Below are 18,915 nucleotides of genomic sequence, written 5' to 3' on the forward strand. Positions count from 1 at the left end.
AACATCAACCTGAATACTTTAATAGTTTAAACTTTTACAAATCCATAACTAACACCGACATACGCAATGTATTTCCTGCATATTATGTGTCTGTATGGGACCAACCATCTTATCAATTGCGATGTGGGAATAACTCCTCTAACTCCCATGTCTGTTTTGTCTAACCCTATTGACTTGGACTTGGACTTCCGTAAGAGGATTTCAATGACAATTTGTGAGTGAACGAACCTATAGGATGGGGTTAGGCACTGTTACAAGAAGAAGGATACGAGTTTCGTGTGTGTGTGTAACGTGAAACCTTTTCAACTACATCCTGTTGGTAAATTTATCTGGAGTTCATCGTTCGTTAAGCCTCCCGCTACCATAGTAAATAATTTTCCATATAAACACTAAATATTTTGTTATGTCTCACATGCGCTGCAATTAGCACAAATTGCTCGTAGGTTAACAATATTAGTAAATACACATCGACAATTCACGAAATTTTCTCACCTCTCATTGAATTTATTTGTTTTTATCTTTTTATACTCAGCGTGCTTTGCACACAGAGTATATTAACTTTGATTGGATAACGGTTCGTTGTACAGGTATAAAGGAATTGAGATAGATATAGATTTTCATATATCAAAATCATCGGTATAGAAAAAAAATTTGACTGAGCCAAGTCCGTCCGTCCGGCCGTCCGTTAGCACGATAACTTGAGTAAATATTGAGATATCATCACCAAATTTGGTACACTGGCTTATCTGGACCCAGAATATATTGGTGTTGAAAATGAGCGAAATCGTATTATAACCACGCCCACTTTTTATATATATAAAATTTTGGAAAACACAAAAAACCTGATAATTTAGTAAATAATACACCTAGAATGTTGAAATTTGACATGTGGACTGATATTGAGACTCTTGATAAACATTTGGAAACATTTTTCAAAACGGGCGTGGCACCGCCCACTTATGATAAAATCAATTTTACAAATATTATTAATAATAAATCGAAACTCGTTAAACCTATCGTAACAAAATTCGGCAGAGGTTGCCTTTACTATAAGGAATGATTTGAAGAAAAATGAACGAAATCGGTTAAGGACCACGCCCACTTTTATATAAAAGATTTTAAAAAGGGTCGTGGACGAATAAAATAAGCTATATCTTTGCAAAAAAGAGCTTTATATCAACGGTATTTCATTTCCCAAGCGGATTTATAACAATAAATAGGAAAAAATTCAAATTCAAAAAATGGGCGTGGCGGTGCCTTTTACGACTAAGCAATTTTCTATGTTTCGGGAGCCATAACTCGAAGAAAAATTAACGGATCATAATAGAATTGGGTACACAAATTTTCCTTATAGCAGAAAATATTTCTAGCAAAAATGGACGAGATCGCTTAAAGACCACGCCCACTTTTATATAAAAGATTTTTGAAAGGTTCGTAGACGAAAATAATAAGCTATATCTTAGCGAAAAAGAGCTTTGTGTCAATAGAATTTTACTTTCTAAATTGAATTATAACATTAAATTGGAAAACACTAAAATTTTTGAAAATGGGTGTGGCACCGCCCCTTTTATGACTAAGCAAATTGCTATGTTTCGGGAGCCATAACTCGAAGAAAAATTAACATATCGTAATGAAATTGTGTACACATATTTTCCTTATAGCAGAAAATATTTCTAGTAAAAATGGACGGGATCGGTTAAAGCCCACGGCAACTTAGATATAAAACAAGTTTAAAAGGTTCGTAGACTAGAATAATAAGCTATAACTTAGCAAAAAATAGTTTTGAATCAATGATATTTCACTTATCAAGTTTTATTGTAAGAGGGGGGAGACATTTTTTTTTAAACGGGCGGTGCCACGCGTTATGTAGAAAAGTAATTTATCTGAAATGAACTGTGCAATTGAAGCTCACGCTGAGTATATAATGTTCGGTTACACCCTAACTTAGACACCTTTGCTTGTTAATTTTGCATTTGACTTGATTTCGTGCTTTCATTGGTACCGTAATACTAACAAGCGCCTCACATATATAAATACCGTTAACAAACTGGTTGCTTGAAATAGTCCAAATTTATATTTCAAAGGAATAGTCGGAAAAAATTAGTAATGCGGGAATTGGTGAGTACGAACTAAATTTAGTATTAAGGCTTACGAACCTTACTAATTAACTACGATGCCTTTTTTTTAGATCTTATTAGTCTGTTTGGTGGTATGCTGCCATGCCGCACCAGCAACGCAACAACAATCTTCCAATGAGCCCAAAGATCAGAGTCTGATATTAAATCGGCCCAGCCCTATTAATCCTGATATACCTAGCGATCCTAAACCAGAAGAAAAAATCACAATGATTACCGATCCAAAAGAGATTGTGAAGCATAAACGTGAGGTAGTTGATGATCCTTACGATCATATTTCACATTTCGCACCAACTGTACAACCCGAAAAGCAAGTGGTTAAATTAGAGACACAAGAGACCCCAAAAAAATATAGCTTAGAGGCTGATTCCATACATTATCGACAAAAGCGCGAGGAAGAGGGTCATATTTTAGAAGCGAAAAAGCCAGCAAAAGCACCAGCCGTTGAACTACCGCTTACGCCAGAAGTAGACACAGAGAAAACCAAACCAAGACGTCATCATAATGCACCAGCAACGGTTCTAGCAACACCAATTCACAATCTACCTAAAACACGTCAGCGTCGTCAAGTAGATCCTCATCTAATTGGAGCATCAACAGTTGGCTTTCCCCCACAAATTCACACTGAAGATAATGAGCAAAAGGCACAAGACGAAGAGGACAAAACTGAAAGTCCACCTCAAGAGCAGCATGTATCGGTAAAACAACAAAAGGAGGATGACCTAAAAGTAGATAGCGCAGCTGAACATGAGGCAGGCCAAGCCAAACGTGATATACCAGTTCCTCTAGTGCCCAAATATCACCATTCTGAAGAGTCACCGAAAACCGGTGAAAAGGTTGAAGAAGCTCAGGCAACTAACGCACATAGAATAGACGCTCAACACCAAAGTGCTGGGTGCAAAGGAGACAAAAGAAGCGAGAGCGATGAAAGGGATGATGATACGAAGGAAAATAGGCCTGTAGCTCCCATATACCCTCATCAATCGGTTCATGCCGCAGTGCATCCACATGAAGGAAATAGTTATCATTCGCAAACACAGCCAGTTCTCTTGGATGCACCAAATACTGAGTCTATAGTGCATGACAAACCTTTAGTGGAAGATGAACATCATCAATTAATCCACCCAGTAGTTCATTCACAACACGCTAGTAGTAACCTTCCTCGATTATCTAGTCTACCCTTAGATGTGGAAAGGCCAAATTCTGATAATAGTATCTCGTTGGCGGGGTCTGAAGTCGCACATGAGTTACCTTCAGATCAGCATGAAACTCCTGTAGGGGAGGTTGTGATCAAACCTCTCGTAGACCAATTAGCCGATAAGGAAACTAAGATTATTGCTTTTGCGCCTCCAGCTAATCAAGATCATATTGTCATCAAACATCCTGTGCCCGTTGCAGAATTATTTTCGGGGTAAATACCAAGTTTTCCAATTTATTTTAAGTGATTGCATTTTGAATTCCCTATATCTTTCAGACCAAAGGAGTAGATGGGAGTGAATTTGGAATCGCAAAAATATAACCTCTGTTATAATATCTTTTACATAAGTTCAATTGGATTTCAAAAAGTCTGTAAAATATGTGCATATGGAACTACCTGCGACAATAATATTGATTTTTTTAAACGAACCATGAAAAGTGTTAATTGAGCTTTCACGTCTCAGACTGCTACTGTTGTGAGTGAGTTGGGAAGGCCACGCAAAGCAGGGAATGAAGTGAAAGAATTATTTGACAGTCCATATTTTAAAAATTTGATGTGTGGTAATTAGGGATCGTCGCCGCAATCCAAACCTCATCGATATCAACCCCGTGCAGAAAGCCCCTTATTTATTCATTCATTCTTTAGAATACTCTCAGAGCCGTCTCATCTCACGTTTTCAGCGTCTATGCTTCTGCGGCATATAGCAGTGCCATGTAAAGTTTTAACTTCGGTTGTCGAAACAAGACTTTATTTTTAATTTATTTTTAAATTTCTGACTCAGTTAAACAAGTAGTTATTGCTTACAGAAATTCTCCGCTGGATATCCAAGCAGTTTGTGTTAAAGCTGATTCTTAGATACACGAAGTCCCGGCGTGTTGCCAAGACATATGTACATATACGCGCTGACTCATTTCTTAACGACAGCAGATACTTCCTATTGTACGCTTCAGCTATGTAGGCCGATTGTGCCCATATCGTCAGCACACGCCAGAATAAGTTATTTTATTTAAGCAGTCAAGATATTCAGTATTCAGCGTCATTTATTTTTTCCAGCATCAAATAAAAGACATTGCACGATAGGCGGTTACTTTGTGTGAAACTTTGATTTGTTTCCAACGGCTCGGAGAGGTCCTTCTAAAGCTGTACAGGTAAGGTCCAATCAGTCTGTTAAAGGTTGGCTATAATATCAGAATCTTATTTCCATCATCTTCGATGGCGGGGTAGCGAAGCAATGCTACAACAACAACAACACGACGGGGTCGATTGTAACATCTTCCCTAGGTGCATCGTCGTTTCCTCCATTGAGGAGTACAGATAAGTAATCGCTCCATAAACTTGTCACTAACATAGGATAACGGGTCGATATTTTCTTTCGCGCCAGCTTTAAACTTCTTCGGCGACTTTCAGAGAGGAGGTGCGTTTTTGTTGCACACTATTAGTCGCGCAGAGACGCGTGGATTTAGCCCAGCAATCCGGTTGTGTATTTCTCGATCGAGGCTGTGCTATGTAGCATAATGGGTATTTTTATGTCTAAGCATTGACTACGTTTAGAGAGGCGGCTAATTCTATCAGCCACAATCCATTACGTGAGTTGCGTAGGATGAGTTTTCTGACTTTGAAATCGACAACCACGGCTTGTGTATCAATCAGTACTTCTATTGGATGGTGAAGCTTTCGATTTTTTGTCCATCAACTAATCGGATATTCGGAATTTTATAGGTACAGTCTTCAGTCTTTTTTCCGATAACTAAGCGTCTCTCGATAGTGCTTAGTTTTCATTAGGTCCAAATTACTGACGTTAAAAACTTCTTTAATGCTTTCAGTTGGGGTCAAATTACTGGCTCAAAGTCGATAGAGCAGTGCACGGCCAAAATCCACGCTAAAACCTTCTGTTCATTTATTTCACAACCCCTTCCGTTTTTTCCTGTTGTTTTAAAACCAATTTTCAAAATGTTAGCAAATGAAACCCTCGCGAAGGACAGACATCTTGACGTGATGCGACGGCTTAGCCGCTTACCACGGGACTATGCCACCCAGTAGGATGCAGGTTCATATGGATCTCCATGACTGCGGTGTCCTAGACCTAGGGTGAGCGATGACCGAGATCTGCCCCTCCCAATCCAGGCTGTTATGTGGCACCGTGCCCATTGGATGGTTTGCAGCCGGGAGGTTAATCTGGCTGTATTTGTACGGAGCCTATCTGACACCGGGCCGCCTCAGAGAGTAGAAATGGTCTTACCGCGGTAAGGGGCTCTGCCGCGGCGGACAACGCTTTTCCCCCTTTTCAATAAATTGACCCTCAGCTGGCCTCGTCTACCAAGGGGTCGTACGAACAAGATGAATAACAAAAATAAAAAAGAATATTCGTCCTCCTCCACAAGGGGAGGGACAACACCAAGGGTACCCATACGCCCTAGTGAACCGGGAGGGCTACCACGAGAAGAGGGAAAAGCGACTTTGAGGTAGTCGGCACCAGTATGGCGGCGAAGGGAGTTGGCAACGGCGATCACTGACGCGCCTGCTAATGCTGGGCGCCCGTCGGATGCCGGTACGGCGATTGTTCTCCCCACGGCTGTGACAGGGGCCCACGATCTGGTCACACCGAGCCAAAGGAGAAAGGAGCCATAAAAAAGACATCATTCGGGGGTACGGCCGCGATGGCAACTACGGGTCGGACCCCTTCTCAAGAAGAGCCCCACAGGGGATCGTTCCACAGGAATAAAAGAAGGGCTGCAAAAGTCCTGTCAGTTCCACTGGAAACGCTGTCACAGAATGCCAGGAATTCGGAGGAAAGGACGCGAGCTCTCGGAGTTCTCTGCCAACAAAAGTTGAAAGCGCAACCCCTTACAAACGTCAAAGGTCCGACAAGGATATCAAACTCCCGCCGAAAAGGCACCAGAATCACCCCGCGGTAGCCAAACCCAGCTTTGCCGAGGTAGCCAAGGCCCGGATCCTTATAGGAATTCTAGACCGAGGGAATGGCCGTGGTGCAATCTCTAAAGACCAGTGGCCGTACGTCCGGAACGAAATCGGTAACGCCGTTCTCGATGTGCTGATGGAGTCTCCGGGTAGTCCGCCGCGAGGTTCTCACGCAGGATGGTACCAAGGCCAGATCAAGCTCCTCGCTTGCGAAGACGATAGGTCTGTTGCGCTATATAATACAGCAGCCGAAACGCTGGGACAAGTCTATCCCGGGACGATTATTGAGGTCGTCGCCTGGAAGGACATTCCGGCGCGGCCAAGGGCTAGGGCATGGATACCAGCAGAACCTGAGAGAATTCTCAAGATGCTGCAGCTAATGAACCGAGCTCTCCCAACGCAAGACGTTGTAGGACCTAGGAGAAAGGTCGTTTTGGCCCTGAATAAGGAAGCTCTCGAGCCCCTTAGACAGAGCAAAGGAAGAGTGTTTTACGGCCTCGGCGAGGTCATAATTCATGTATACCGTGGCGACGCACAGCGCATATCCCTTTCGAGTGCCTCTTTGGACACGGACATTGGCACCCGCAGTGAAGCGGAGACTCCGACGCCGAAATCCTGGTTTCCGCCACGTCAAATTGCACAGGGGTTCTGTTCAATTTGTCGATGGAGGATGCTCTGCTGGATAGCGACGGGGAGGATTACAACGTCACGGTGATGGAGGCAGAGGAGTATGAGCAAGCTCATGCTGATGTTGCTCCAGATAAACCTGCATAAATGTAAGGCAGCCTCGGCTACCCTCATCAGTCGCCTTTCTAAGGGCGACGTCGACGTGGTCCCTATCCAAGAACCCTGGGTGAATAACTCAAGGATTTACGGATTGGGGCCATTAGGTTTAAGCTCATCCGAGCTGCAGATGAAGGTGAAGTTAGAATCTTTATTTTAGTAAAGTCTGAGCTAAACATTTCTTTCGCGTAACTAACTATAGCAATGGTGACGTTACAGCGGCCTGCTTGGAAAGCGGAGGCACTCAATTAACGCTAGCCTCCGTTTATATGCCGTACGACGCAGAGGAACCTTCTCCGCAAAAGACGGCAAAGGATCTGGTGGCCGACTTTAACAAAGGCCATCTGCTCATCGGGACAGACGCAAACGCCCACCACTACAGTGGGGAAGTTCCGACTAGTGGTGAGTCACTTTTTGATTACCTTTTAACAACTAACCTGGTAGTTTGCAATGTAGGTAATGAACCAAGACAGGCGAAGAGAACTTCGTGGAGAAATTTGTGCGCTGGAGTCGAAAGTGTCGCTGACACATCAAGGCTACGGTGCGTGATTTCTAAGACGCAAACAGCTATTAGCTTTCTGTGGCGACCAAATGATACCTGGACCAGCACAGAAGGGTAAACCCTAGAGCTGCTCCTGGACACACATTTCCCGGGGAAACATAACCAACTCACCGGAAGTACATGCAACAAACCAAGCTGTGAATATACCCATCACTGAGGAGAGGGTTAGGTGGGCAGTTAAAAGTTTTAAACCTTTTAAGGCTGCTGGATCAGACGGGATTGCCCCCGCTCAACTTATCTATTCTTTGGAATTATCAGCCAATTGGCTGCGGAACATATATACCGCTTGTTTGTCTCTTAACTATATTCCGTGTGCATGGAGGAGCGCCACGGTCATATTCATTCCTAGGGCAGGCAAAGCCTCTCACTACGAGCCGAAGGACTACAGACCTATCAGTCTTTCGACCTTCGTACTCAAGCCCCTAGAGAGCATAATTAGCGATTTTCTCACTACCAACATTGATAGGAACCTCATTTTGGGCTATCAACACGCGTACACCAAAGGGAAATCTAAACTCGCTATTAAGAGATACCAGTTGGGGGGGCGGGAAGGTTGTGGCATATGCTGATGACCTAGCGATTGCCTACAGCGGCAAGTTCCCTCAAAATTTATGCGGCTTGATGCAGGTACTATTGCGAGAGGTTTCCTTATGGGCCTCCCGATGTGGACTCAGCATCAATTCCGATAAAGTTGAGCTTGTCTTATATACCAAACGATACAAAATACCATCGTTAAACCTACCAAAACTAAATGGGATGCGCCTAAGGACAACGTCATTCAGCGACAAAAGAAAGCGTACATTGCATTATATACGCGTAAAAGAGACAAAAAATGGGGACTCACCCCCAACATATGCAGATGGATTTATACCGCGATTATCCGACCCATACTGCTGTATGGGATAGTCGTGTGGTGGCCAGCCTTGAGCAAGGTTCCAGTTCCAGCATGATAAGCATAAGCGGGGCTCTAAGAACAATGCCTAGCGAAGCTCTTCTGATTATTCTTGACATCCTTCCATTGGATCTAGCTGGTTATCGAGCGGCGGCAACGACAGCCCTGCGTCTAAGGGAGTTGTCATGTTGGAACAACAAGACCACATGGCACTCAAGTATACTAAACAAATACAGTTTTCTTCCTGCTAGCACGGATCGCTGTGCGACCACAACAGTAGCGGGAACCAACTTTAAGATAAACATTCCCAGCAAGGATGACTGGACGAAGTCGGATAGGTGCCTTGCTATTGACAATAACATTTCCATATACACGGACGGCTCCAAGCTAAACGGTAGAGTTGGAGGTGGAGTATACTCAAGGGACATTGACCTCCAGCTCTTCTTCAGACCATCCGACCACTGCAGTGTATTCCAGGCAGAAGTTGCAGCCATAATGGAAGCCGCAGCTAGGATAGGGACACATACCGGCGGCAAAGAAATTTTTATTTTCAGCGACAGTTCCTACTCGTTCAATTCTGAACTAGCACTAAACTGTCGCCGATCTCTTCAAGAGATGGCTCAACAGAATCTTGTACACCTCACATGGGTCACTGGACATAGGGACATCGAGGGAAACTCATATATGTATCACTACTACTGAACTGTGCAGCCTGTGAAAAATTACAGTACAGATATACAACGAGAGAAGGAGACAAAATCTCAAGGCTGTCGTTATATTTTTGTAAAAAGGGGTTGAAATATATTTATATATCACAACAAGCCGCCTTGCTTCTATCAACATTAATGTACAATATTTCGTTCTCCAAATGAAAAAGTAAGCTTTTGTTATACTCAGTTGAGCAGAGCTCACAGAGTATATTAACTTTGATTGGATAACGGTTGGTTGTACAGGTATAAAGGAATCGAGATAGATATAGACTTCCGTATATCAAAATCATCAGTATCGAAAAAAATTCGATTGAGCCATGTCCGTCCGTCCGTCCGTCCGTTAACACGATAACTTGAGTAAATTTTGAGGTATCTTGATGAAATTTTGTATGTAGGTTCCTGGGCACTCATCTCAGATCGCTATTTAAAATGAATGATATCGGACTATAACCACGCCCACTTTTTCGATATCGAAAATTTCGAAAAATCGAAAAAGTGCTATAATTCATTACCAAATACGGATAAAGCGAAGAAACTTGGTAGGTGAGTTGAGCTTATGACATATCTTTACAGTATATAAGTAAATTATGCCAACATTCAACTGCAGTAATGATATGGTGCAACAAAATACAAAAATAAAAGAAATTTTCAAAATGGGCGTGGCTCCGCCCTTTTTCATTTACTTTTCTAGAATACTTTTAATGCCATAAGTCGAACAAAAATTTACCAATCCTTGTGAAATTTGGTAGAGGCTTAGATTCTAGGACGATAACTGTTTTCTGTGAAAAAGGGCGAAATAGGTTGAAACCATACAGTTTTTATACACAGTCGGCCGTCTGTCCTTCCGCTCGGCCGTTAACACGATAACTTGAGCAAAAATCGTTATATCTTTACTAAACTCAGTTCACGTACTTATCTGAACTCACTTTGTTTTGGTGTAAAAAATCCGACTATGACCACGGCCACTTTTTCGATATCGAAAATTACGAAAAATGAAAAAAATTCCATAGTTCTATACCAAATACGAAAAAAGGGATGAAACATGGTAATCGGATTGGTCTATTGACGCAAAATATAACTTTAGAAAAAAAGTTTGTAAAATGGGTGTGACACCTACCATATTAAGTAGAAGAAAATGAAAAAGTTCTGCAGGGCGAAATCAAAAGTCCTTGGAATCTTGGAAAGGAATACTGTTCGTGGTATTACATATATAAATAAATTAGCGGTACCCGACAGATGATGTTCTGGGTCACCCTGGTCCACATTTTGGTCGATATCTCGAAAACGCCTTCAAATATACAACTACCACCACTCCCTTTTAAAACCCTCATTAAAACCTTTAATTTGATACCCATATCGTACAAACACGCGATATCTGGAAAAGGCGTTCACCTATAGAACTAAGGCCCACTCCCTTTTAAAATACTCATTATCATCTTTCGTTTGATACCCATATTGTACAAACGCATTCTAGAGTCACCCCTGGCCCCCTTTATGGCGATATCACGAAAAGGCGTCCACCTATAGAACTAAGGCCCACTCCCTTTTAAAATACTCATTAACACCTTTCATTTGATACCCATATAGTACAAACAAATTCTAGAGTCACCCCTGGTCCACCTTTATGGCGATATCTCGAAAAGGCGTCCACCTATAGAACTAAGGCCCACGCCATTTTAAAATACTCATTAACACCTTTCATTCGATACCCATATCGTACAAACAAATTCTAGAGTCACCCCTGGTCCACCTTTATGGCGATATTCCGAAAAGGCGTCCACCCATAGAACTAAGTGCCACTCCGTTTTAAAATACTAATTAAAACCTTTCGTTTGATACCCATATCGTACAAACAAATTCTAGAGTCACCCCTGGTCCACCTTTATGGCGATATCTCGAAAGGCGTCCACCTATAGAACTAAGGCCCACGCCCTTTTAAAATACTCATTAAAGCCTTTCATTTGATACTCATATCGTACAAACGCATTCTAGAGTCACACCTGGTCCACGTTTATGGCGATATCACGAAAAGGCGTCCACCCATAGAACTAAGGCCCACTCCCTTTTAAAATACTTATTAACACCTTTCGTTTGGTACCCATATTGTACAAACGCATTCTAGAGTCAACACTGGTCCACCTTTATAACGATATCCCGAAAGGGCGTCCACCTATAGAACTAAGGCCCACTCCCTTTTAAAATACTAATTAAAACCTTTCGTTTGATACCCATATCGTACAAACAAATTCTAGAGTCACCTCTGGTCCACCTTTATGGTGATATCTCGAAAAGGCGTCCAACTGTAGAACTAAAGCCCACGCCCTTTTAAAATACTCATTAAAACCTTTCATTTGATACCCATATCGTACAAACGCATTCTAGAGTCACCCCTGGTCCACGTTTATGGCGATATCCCGAAAAGGCGTTCACCCGTAGAACAAAGGCCTACTCCCTTTTAAAATACTTATTAACACCTTTCGTTTGATACCCATATTGTACAAACCCATTCTAGAGTTAACACTGGTCCACCTTTATAACGATATCCCGAAAAGGCGTCCACCTATAGAACTAAGGCCCACTCCCTTTTAAAATACTCATTAACACCTTTCATTTGATACCCATATAGTACAAACAAATTCTAGGGTCACCCCTGGTCCACCTTTATGGCGATATCTCGATAAGGCGTCCACATATAGAACTAAGGCCCACTCCCTTTTAAAATACCCATTAACACCTTTCATTTGATACCCGTATCGTGCAAACAAATTCTAGAGTCACCCATGGTCCACCTTTATGGCGATATTTCGAAAAGGCGGCCACCCATAGAACTAAGGCCCACTCCCTTTTAAAATAGACATTAACACCTTTCGTTTGATACCCATATTGTACAAACGCATTCTAGAGTCACCCCTGGTCCACCTTTATGGCGATATCCATAAATGGCGTCCACCTATAGAACTATGACCCACTCCCTCTTAAAATACTCTTTAATATCTTCCATTTGATACACATGTCATACAAACACATTCCATGGTTACCCTAGGTTCATTTTACTACATGGTGATTTTCCCTTATTTTGTCTTCATAGCTCTCAACTGAGTATGTAATGTTCGGTTACACCCGAACTTAGCCTCCCTTACTTGGTTTCCATTAGTATTGTTACGAATGTTAGCAACACTAACACTGCTAAGCAGTGATGTGCAGATATCTTATCTGAAATGCTCCTAAAGGTATGCAATTGTGAATGCGGAAGTGTCGCTCACACATACAAGCGCATGGAGTATGAGAGAAGCTATAAAAATTATACATCTTTAGTTGTAGCTGAGAAATTTATAACTAACTAGTAAGTTCTGGAATTAGAAAAGCCTAGAAATATGCAACGAGGAGGTCGGACAGTATAAAAGGGCGACACCAGTGGAGGCGAGAGATCAGTTTCATTTAAGCTATCAGTCAGTTTGGTTATTAAGCAAGCTAGTTGCAAAGTATAAGTGTTATTGTGAAGTACTTTAATAAAGGCCATTTTTCAATTATTCAATATTGGAGTTATTTATTCAACAGTTTAGTGATTCGAACTTAGCAGAAGATTGCAAATAAGAGGATTTGCAGTAAATTCGTTACAGTATTATAAAATTTTTATTGTTTTAAGAACTCCGCAGAATAGCATTACCGATTTGTGCTGAGTGCGCAGATATGTACGTATGTAAATGACACCTTAGTGACCAAAAAGCGACAAAAAAAGCAAATAATGCCAACTGACAATTACGAATGTATGTATAAATATATTTTTATATATGTATGTATATTTGAATTTTTTTCTTTTCAAAAATATGAATTCTTCGCCTCGTTATACTCAGTTGAGCAAAGCTCACAGAGTATATTAAGTTTGATTGGATAACGGTTGGTTGTACATATATAAAGGAATCGAGATATAGACTTCTATATATCAAAATAATCAGGATCGAAAAAAAATTTTATTGAGCCATGTCCGTCCGTCCGTCTGTTAACACGATAACTTGAGTAAATTTTGAGGTATCTTGATGAAATTTGGTATGTAGTTTCCTGAGCACTCATCTCACATCGCTATTTAAAATGAACGAAATCGGAATATAACCACGGCCACTTTTTCGATATCGAAAATTTCGAAAAACCGAAAAAGTGCGATAATTCATTACCAAAGACAGATAAAGCGATGAAACTTGGCAGGTGGGTTGAACTTATGACGCAGAATAGAAAATTAGTAAAAGTTTGGACAATGGGCGTGGCACCGCCCACTTTTAAAAGAAGGTAATTTAAAATTTTGCAAGCTGTAATTTGTCAGTCGTTGAAGATATCATGATGAAATTTGGCAGGGACGTTACTCCTATTACTATATGTACGCCTAATAAAAATTAGCAAAATCGGAGAAGGACCACGCCCACCTTTAAAAAAAAATTTTTTTAAAGTAAAATTTTAACAAAAAATTTAATATCTTTACAGTATATAAGTAAATTATGTCAACATTCAACTCCAGTAATGTTATTGTACAACAAAATACAAAAATAAAAGAAAATTTCCAAATGGGCGTGGCTCCGCCCTTTTTCATTTAATTTGTCTAGGATACTTTTAACGCCATAAGTCGAACAAAAATTAACCAATCCTTTTGAAATTTGGTAGGGGCATATATTTTATGATGTTAACTGTTTCTGTGAAAACGGGCGAAATCGGTTGATGCCACGCCTAGTTTTTATACACAGTCGTTCGTCTGTCCTTCCGCATGGCCGTTAACACGGTAACTTGAGCAAAAATCGACATATCTTTAATGAACTTAGTTCACGTACTTACTTGAACTCACTTTATCTTGGTTTGAAAAATGAACGAAATCCCACAATGACCACGCCCACTTTTTCGATATCGAAAATTACGAAAAATGAAAAAAATGCCCTAATTCTATACCAAATACGAAAAAAGGGATGAAACATGGTGAGGTAATTGGATTGGTTTATTGACGCGAAATATAACTTTAGAAAAAACTTTATAAAATGGTTGTGACACCTACCATATTAAGTAGAAGAAAATGAAAAAGTTCTGCAGGGCGAAATGAAAAACCCTTAAAATCTTGGCAGGTATTACATATATAAATAAATTAGCGGTATCCAAGAGATGATGTTCTGCGTCACCCTGGTCCACATTTTGGTCGATATCTGGAAAACGCCTTCACATATACAACTACCACCACTCCCTTTTAAAACTCTCATTAATACCTTTAATTTGGTACCCATATCATACAAACACATCCTAGAGTCACCCCTGGTCCACCTTTATGGCGATATTTCGAAACGGCGTCCACCTATAGAACTAAGGCCCACTCCCTTTTAAAATACTCATTAAAACCTTTCGTTTGATGCCCATATTGTACAAACAAATTCTAGGGTCACCCCTGGTCCACCTTAATGGCGATATCTCGAAACGGCGTCCACCTATGGAACTAAGGATTACTCCCTTTTAAAATACTCATTAACACCTTTCATTTGATACCCATATCGTACAAACGCATTCTAGAGTCACCCCTGGTCCACCTTTATGGCGATATCTCGAAAAGGCGACCACCTATACAACAACCACCACTCCCTTTTAAAACCCTCATTAATACCTTTAGTTTGATACCATATCGTACAAACACATTCTAGAGTCACCCCTGGTCCACCTTTATGGCGATATTTCGAAACGGCGTCCACCTATAGAACTAAGGCCCACTCCCTTTTAAAATACTCATTAACACCATTCGTTTGATGCCCATATTGTACAAACAAATTCTAGGGTCACCCCTGGCCCACCTTTGTGGCGATATCGCGAAACGGCGTCCACCTATAGAACTAAGGATTACTCCTTTTTAAAATACTCATTAACACCTTTCTTTTGATACCCATATTGTACAAACAAATTCTAGGGTCACCCCTGGTCCACCTTTATGACGATATCTCGAAACTGCGTCCACCTACGGAACTAAGAATTAATCTCTTTTAAAATACTCATTAACACCTTTCATTTGATACCCATATCGTACAAACGCATTCTAGAGTCACCTCTGGTCCACGTTTATGGCGATATCTCGAAAAGGCGACCACCTATACAACTACCACCACTCCCTTTTAAAACCATCATTAATACCTTTAATTTGATACTCATATCGTACAAACAAATTCTAGGGTCACACCTGGTCCACCTTTATGGCGATATCTCGAAACGGCGTCCACCTGTGGAACTAAGCATCACTCCCTTTTAAAATACTCATTAACACCTTTCTGTTGATACCCATATTGTACAAACAAATTCTAGGGTCACCCCTGGTCCACCTTTATGGCGATATCTCGAAACGGCGTCCACCTATGGAACTAAGGATTACTCCCTTTTAAAATACTCATTAACACCTTTCGTTTGATACCCATATCGTACAAACGCATTCTAGAGTCACCCCTGGTCCACGTTTATGGCGATATCTCGAAAAGGCGACCACCTATACAACTACCACCACTCCCTTTTAAAACCCTCATTAATACCTTTAATTTGATACCCATATCGTACAAACAAATTCTAGGGTCACACCTGGTCCACCTTTATGGCGATATCTCGAAACGGCGTCCACCTGTGGAACTAAGCATCGCTCCCTTTTAAAATACTCATTAACACCTTTCTCTTGATACCCATATTGTACAAACAAATTCTAGGGTCACCCCTGGTCCACCTTTAGGGCGATATCTCGAAACGGCGTCCACCTATGGAACTAAGGATTACTCCCTTTTAAAATACTCATTAACATCTTTGGTTTGATACCCATATTGTACAAACGCATTTTAGGGTCACACCTGGTCCACCTTTATGGCGATATCTCGAAACGGCGTCCACCTGTGGAACTAAGCATCACTCCCTTTTAAAATACTCATTAACACCTTTCTTTTGATACCAATATTGTACAAACAAATCCTAGGGTCACCCCTGGTCCACCTTTGTGGCGATATCTCGAAACGGCGTCCACCTATGGAACTAAGGATTACTCCCTTTTAAAATACTCATTAACACCTTTCTTTTGATACCCATATTGTACAAACGCATTCTAGAGTCACCCCTGGTCCACTTTTATGGCGATATCTCGAAAAGGCGACCACCTATACAACTACCACCACTCCCTTTTAAAACCCTCCTTAATACCTTTAATTTGATACACATATCGTACAAACAAATTCTAGGGTCACACCTGGTCCACCTTTATGGCGATATCTGGAAACGGCGTCCACCTGTGGAACTAAGCATCACCCCCTTTTAAAATACTCATTAACACCTTTCTTTTGATACCCATATTGTACAAACAAATTCTAGGGTCACCCCTGGTTCACCTTTATGGCGATATCTCTCGAAACGGCGTCCACCTATGGAACTAAGGATTACTCCCTTTTCAAATACTCATTAACACCTTTCTTTTGATGCCCATATTGTACAAACAAATTCTAGGGTCACCCCTGGTCCACCTTTATGGCGATATCTCGATAAGGCGTCCACATATAGAACTAAGGCCCACTCCCTTTTAAAATACCCATTAACACCTTTCATTTGATACCCGTATCGTGCAAACAAATTCTAGAGTCACCCATGGTCCACCTTTATGGCGATATTTCGAAAAGGCGGCCACCCATAGAACTAAGGCCCACTCCCTTTTAAAATAGACATTAACACCTTTCGTTTGATACCCATATTGTACAAACGCATTCTAGAGTCACCCCTGGTCCACCTTTATGGCGATATCCATAAATGGCGTCCACCTATAGAACTATGACCCACTTCCTCTTAAAATACTCTTTAATATCTTCCATTTGATACACATGTCATACAAACACATTCCATGGTTACCCTAGGTTCATTTTACTACATGGTGATTTTCCCTTATTTTGTCTTCATAGCTCTCAACTGAGTATGTAATGTTCGGTTACACCCGAACTTAGCCTCCCTTACTTGGTTTCCATTAGTATTGTTACGAATGTTAGCAACACTAACACTGCTAAGCAGTGATGTGCAGATATCTTATCTGAAATGCTCCTAAAGGTATGCAATTGTGAATGTGGAAGTGTCGCTCACACATACAAGCGCATGGAGTATGAGAGAAGCTATAAAAATTATACATCTGTAGTTGTAGCTGAGAAATTTATAACTAACTAGTAAGTTCTGGAATTAGAAAAGCCTAGAAATATGCAACGAGGAGGTCGGACAGTATAAAAGGGCGACACCAGTGGAGGCGAGAGATCAGTTTCATTTAAGCTATCAGTCAGTTTGGTTATTAAGCAAGCTAGTTGCAAAGTATAAGTGTTATTGTGAAGTACTTTAATAAAGGCCATTTTTCAATTATTCAATATTGGAGTTATTTATTCAACAGTTTAGTGATTCGAACTTAGCAGAAGATTGCAAATAAGAGGATTTGCAGTAAATTCGTTACAGTATTATAAAATTTTTATTGTTTTAAGAACTCCGCAGAATAGCATTACCGATTTGTGCTGAGTGCGCAGATATGTACGTATGTAAATGACACCTTAGTGACCAAAAAGCGACAAAAAAAGCAAATAATGCCAACTGACAATTACGAATGTATGTATAAATATATTTTTATATATGTATGTATATTTGAATTTTTTTCATTTCAAAAATATGAATTCTTCGCCTCGTTATACTCAGTTGAGCAAAGCTCACAGAGTATATTAAGTTTGATTGGATAACGGTTGGTTGTACATATATAAAGGAATCGAGATATAGACTTCTATATATCAAAATAATCAGGATCGAAAAAAAATTTTATTGAGCCATGTCCGTCCGTCCGTCTGTTAACACGATAACTTGAGTAAATTTTGAGGTATCTTGATGAAATTTGGTATGTAGTTTCCTGAGCACTCATCTCACATCGCTATTTAAAATGAACGAAATCGGAATATAACCACGGCCACTTTTTCGATATCGAAAATTTCGAAAAACCGAAAAAGTGCGATAATTCATTACCAAAGACAGATAAAGCGATGAAACTTGGCAGGTGGATTGAACTTATGACGCAGAATAGAAAATTAGTAAAAGTTTGGACAATGGGCGTGGCACCGCCCACTTTTAAAAGAAGGTAATTTAAAATTTTGCAAGCTGTAATTTGTCAGTCGTTGAAGATATCATGATGAAATTTGGCAGGGACGTTACTCCTATTACTATATGTACGCCTAATAAAAATTAGCAAAATCGGAGAAGGACCACGCCCACCTTTAAAAAAAAATTTTTTTAAAGTAAAATTTTAACAAAAAATTTAATATCTTTCCAGTATATAAGTAAATTATGTCAACATTCAACTCCAGTAATGTTATTGTACAACAAAATACAAAAATAAAAGAAAATTTCAAAATGGGCGTGGCTCCGCCCTTTTTCATTTAATTTGTCTAGGATACTTTTAACGCCATAAGTCGAACAAAAATTAACCAATCCTTTTGAAATTTGGTAGGGGCATATATTTTATGATGTTAACTGTTTCTGTGAAAACGGGCGAAATCGGTTGATGCCACGCCCAGTTTTTATACACAGTCGTTCGTCTGTCCTTCCGCATGGCCGTTAACACGGTAACTTGAGCAAAAATCGACATATCTTTAATGAACTTAGTTCACGTACTTACTTGAACTCACTTTATCGTGGTTTGAAAAATGAACGAAATCCCACAATGACCA

General features: G+C 40.5%; 1 protein-coding gene across 1 annotated transcript; it reads left to right on the plus strand.

The window, feature by feature from the left end:
- The first annotated feature begins 2,047 nt into the window (after positions 1-2,047).
- Positions 2,048-3,770, plus strand: LOC137252023 (uncharacterized). Its single transcript, XM_067787161.1, has 3 exons — positions 2,048-2,118; positions 2,189-3,546; positions 3,610-3,770. Exons 1-3 carry the CDS (start codon positions 2,107-2,109, stop codon positions 3,620-3,622), a joined length of 1,383 nt encoding a protein of 460 aa, XP_067643262.1. The 5' UTR covers positions 2,048-2,106; the 3' UTR covers positions 3,623-3,770.
- Positions 3,771-18,915: the final 15,145 nt, after the last annotated feature.

Source organism: Eurosta solidaginis, chromosome 5, assembly GCF_040869045.1.
Source record: "Eurosta solidaginis isolate ZX-2024a chromosome 5, ASM4086904v1, whole genome shotgun sequence".
NCBI classification, from domain to species: Eukaryota; Metazoa; Arthropoda; class Insecta; order Diptera; family Tephritidae; genus Eurosta; species Eurosta solidaginis.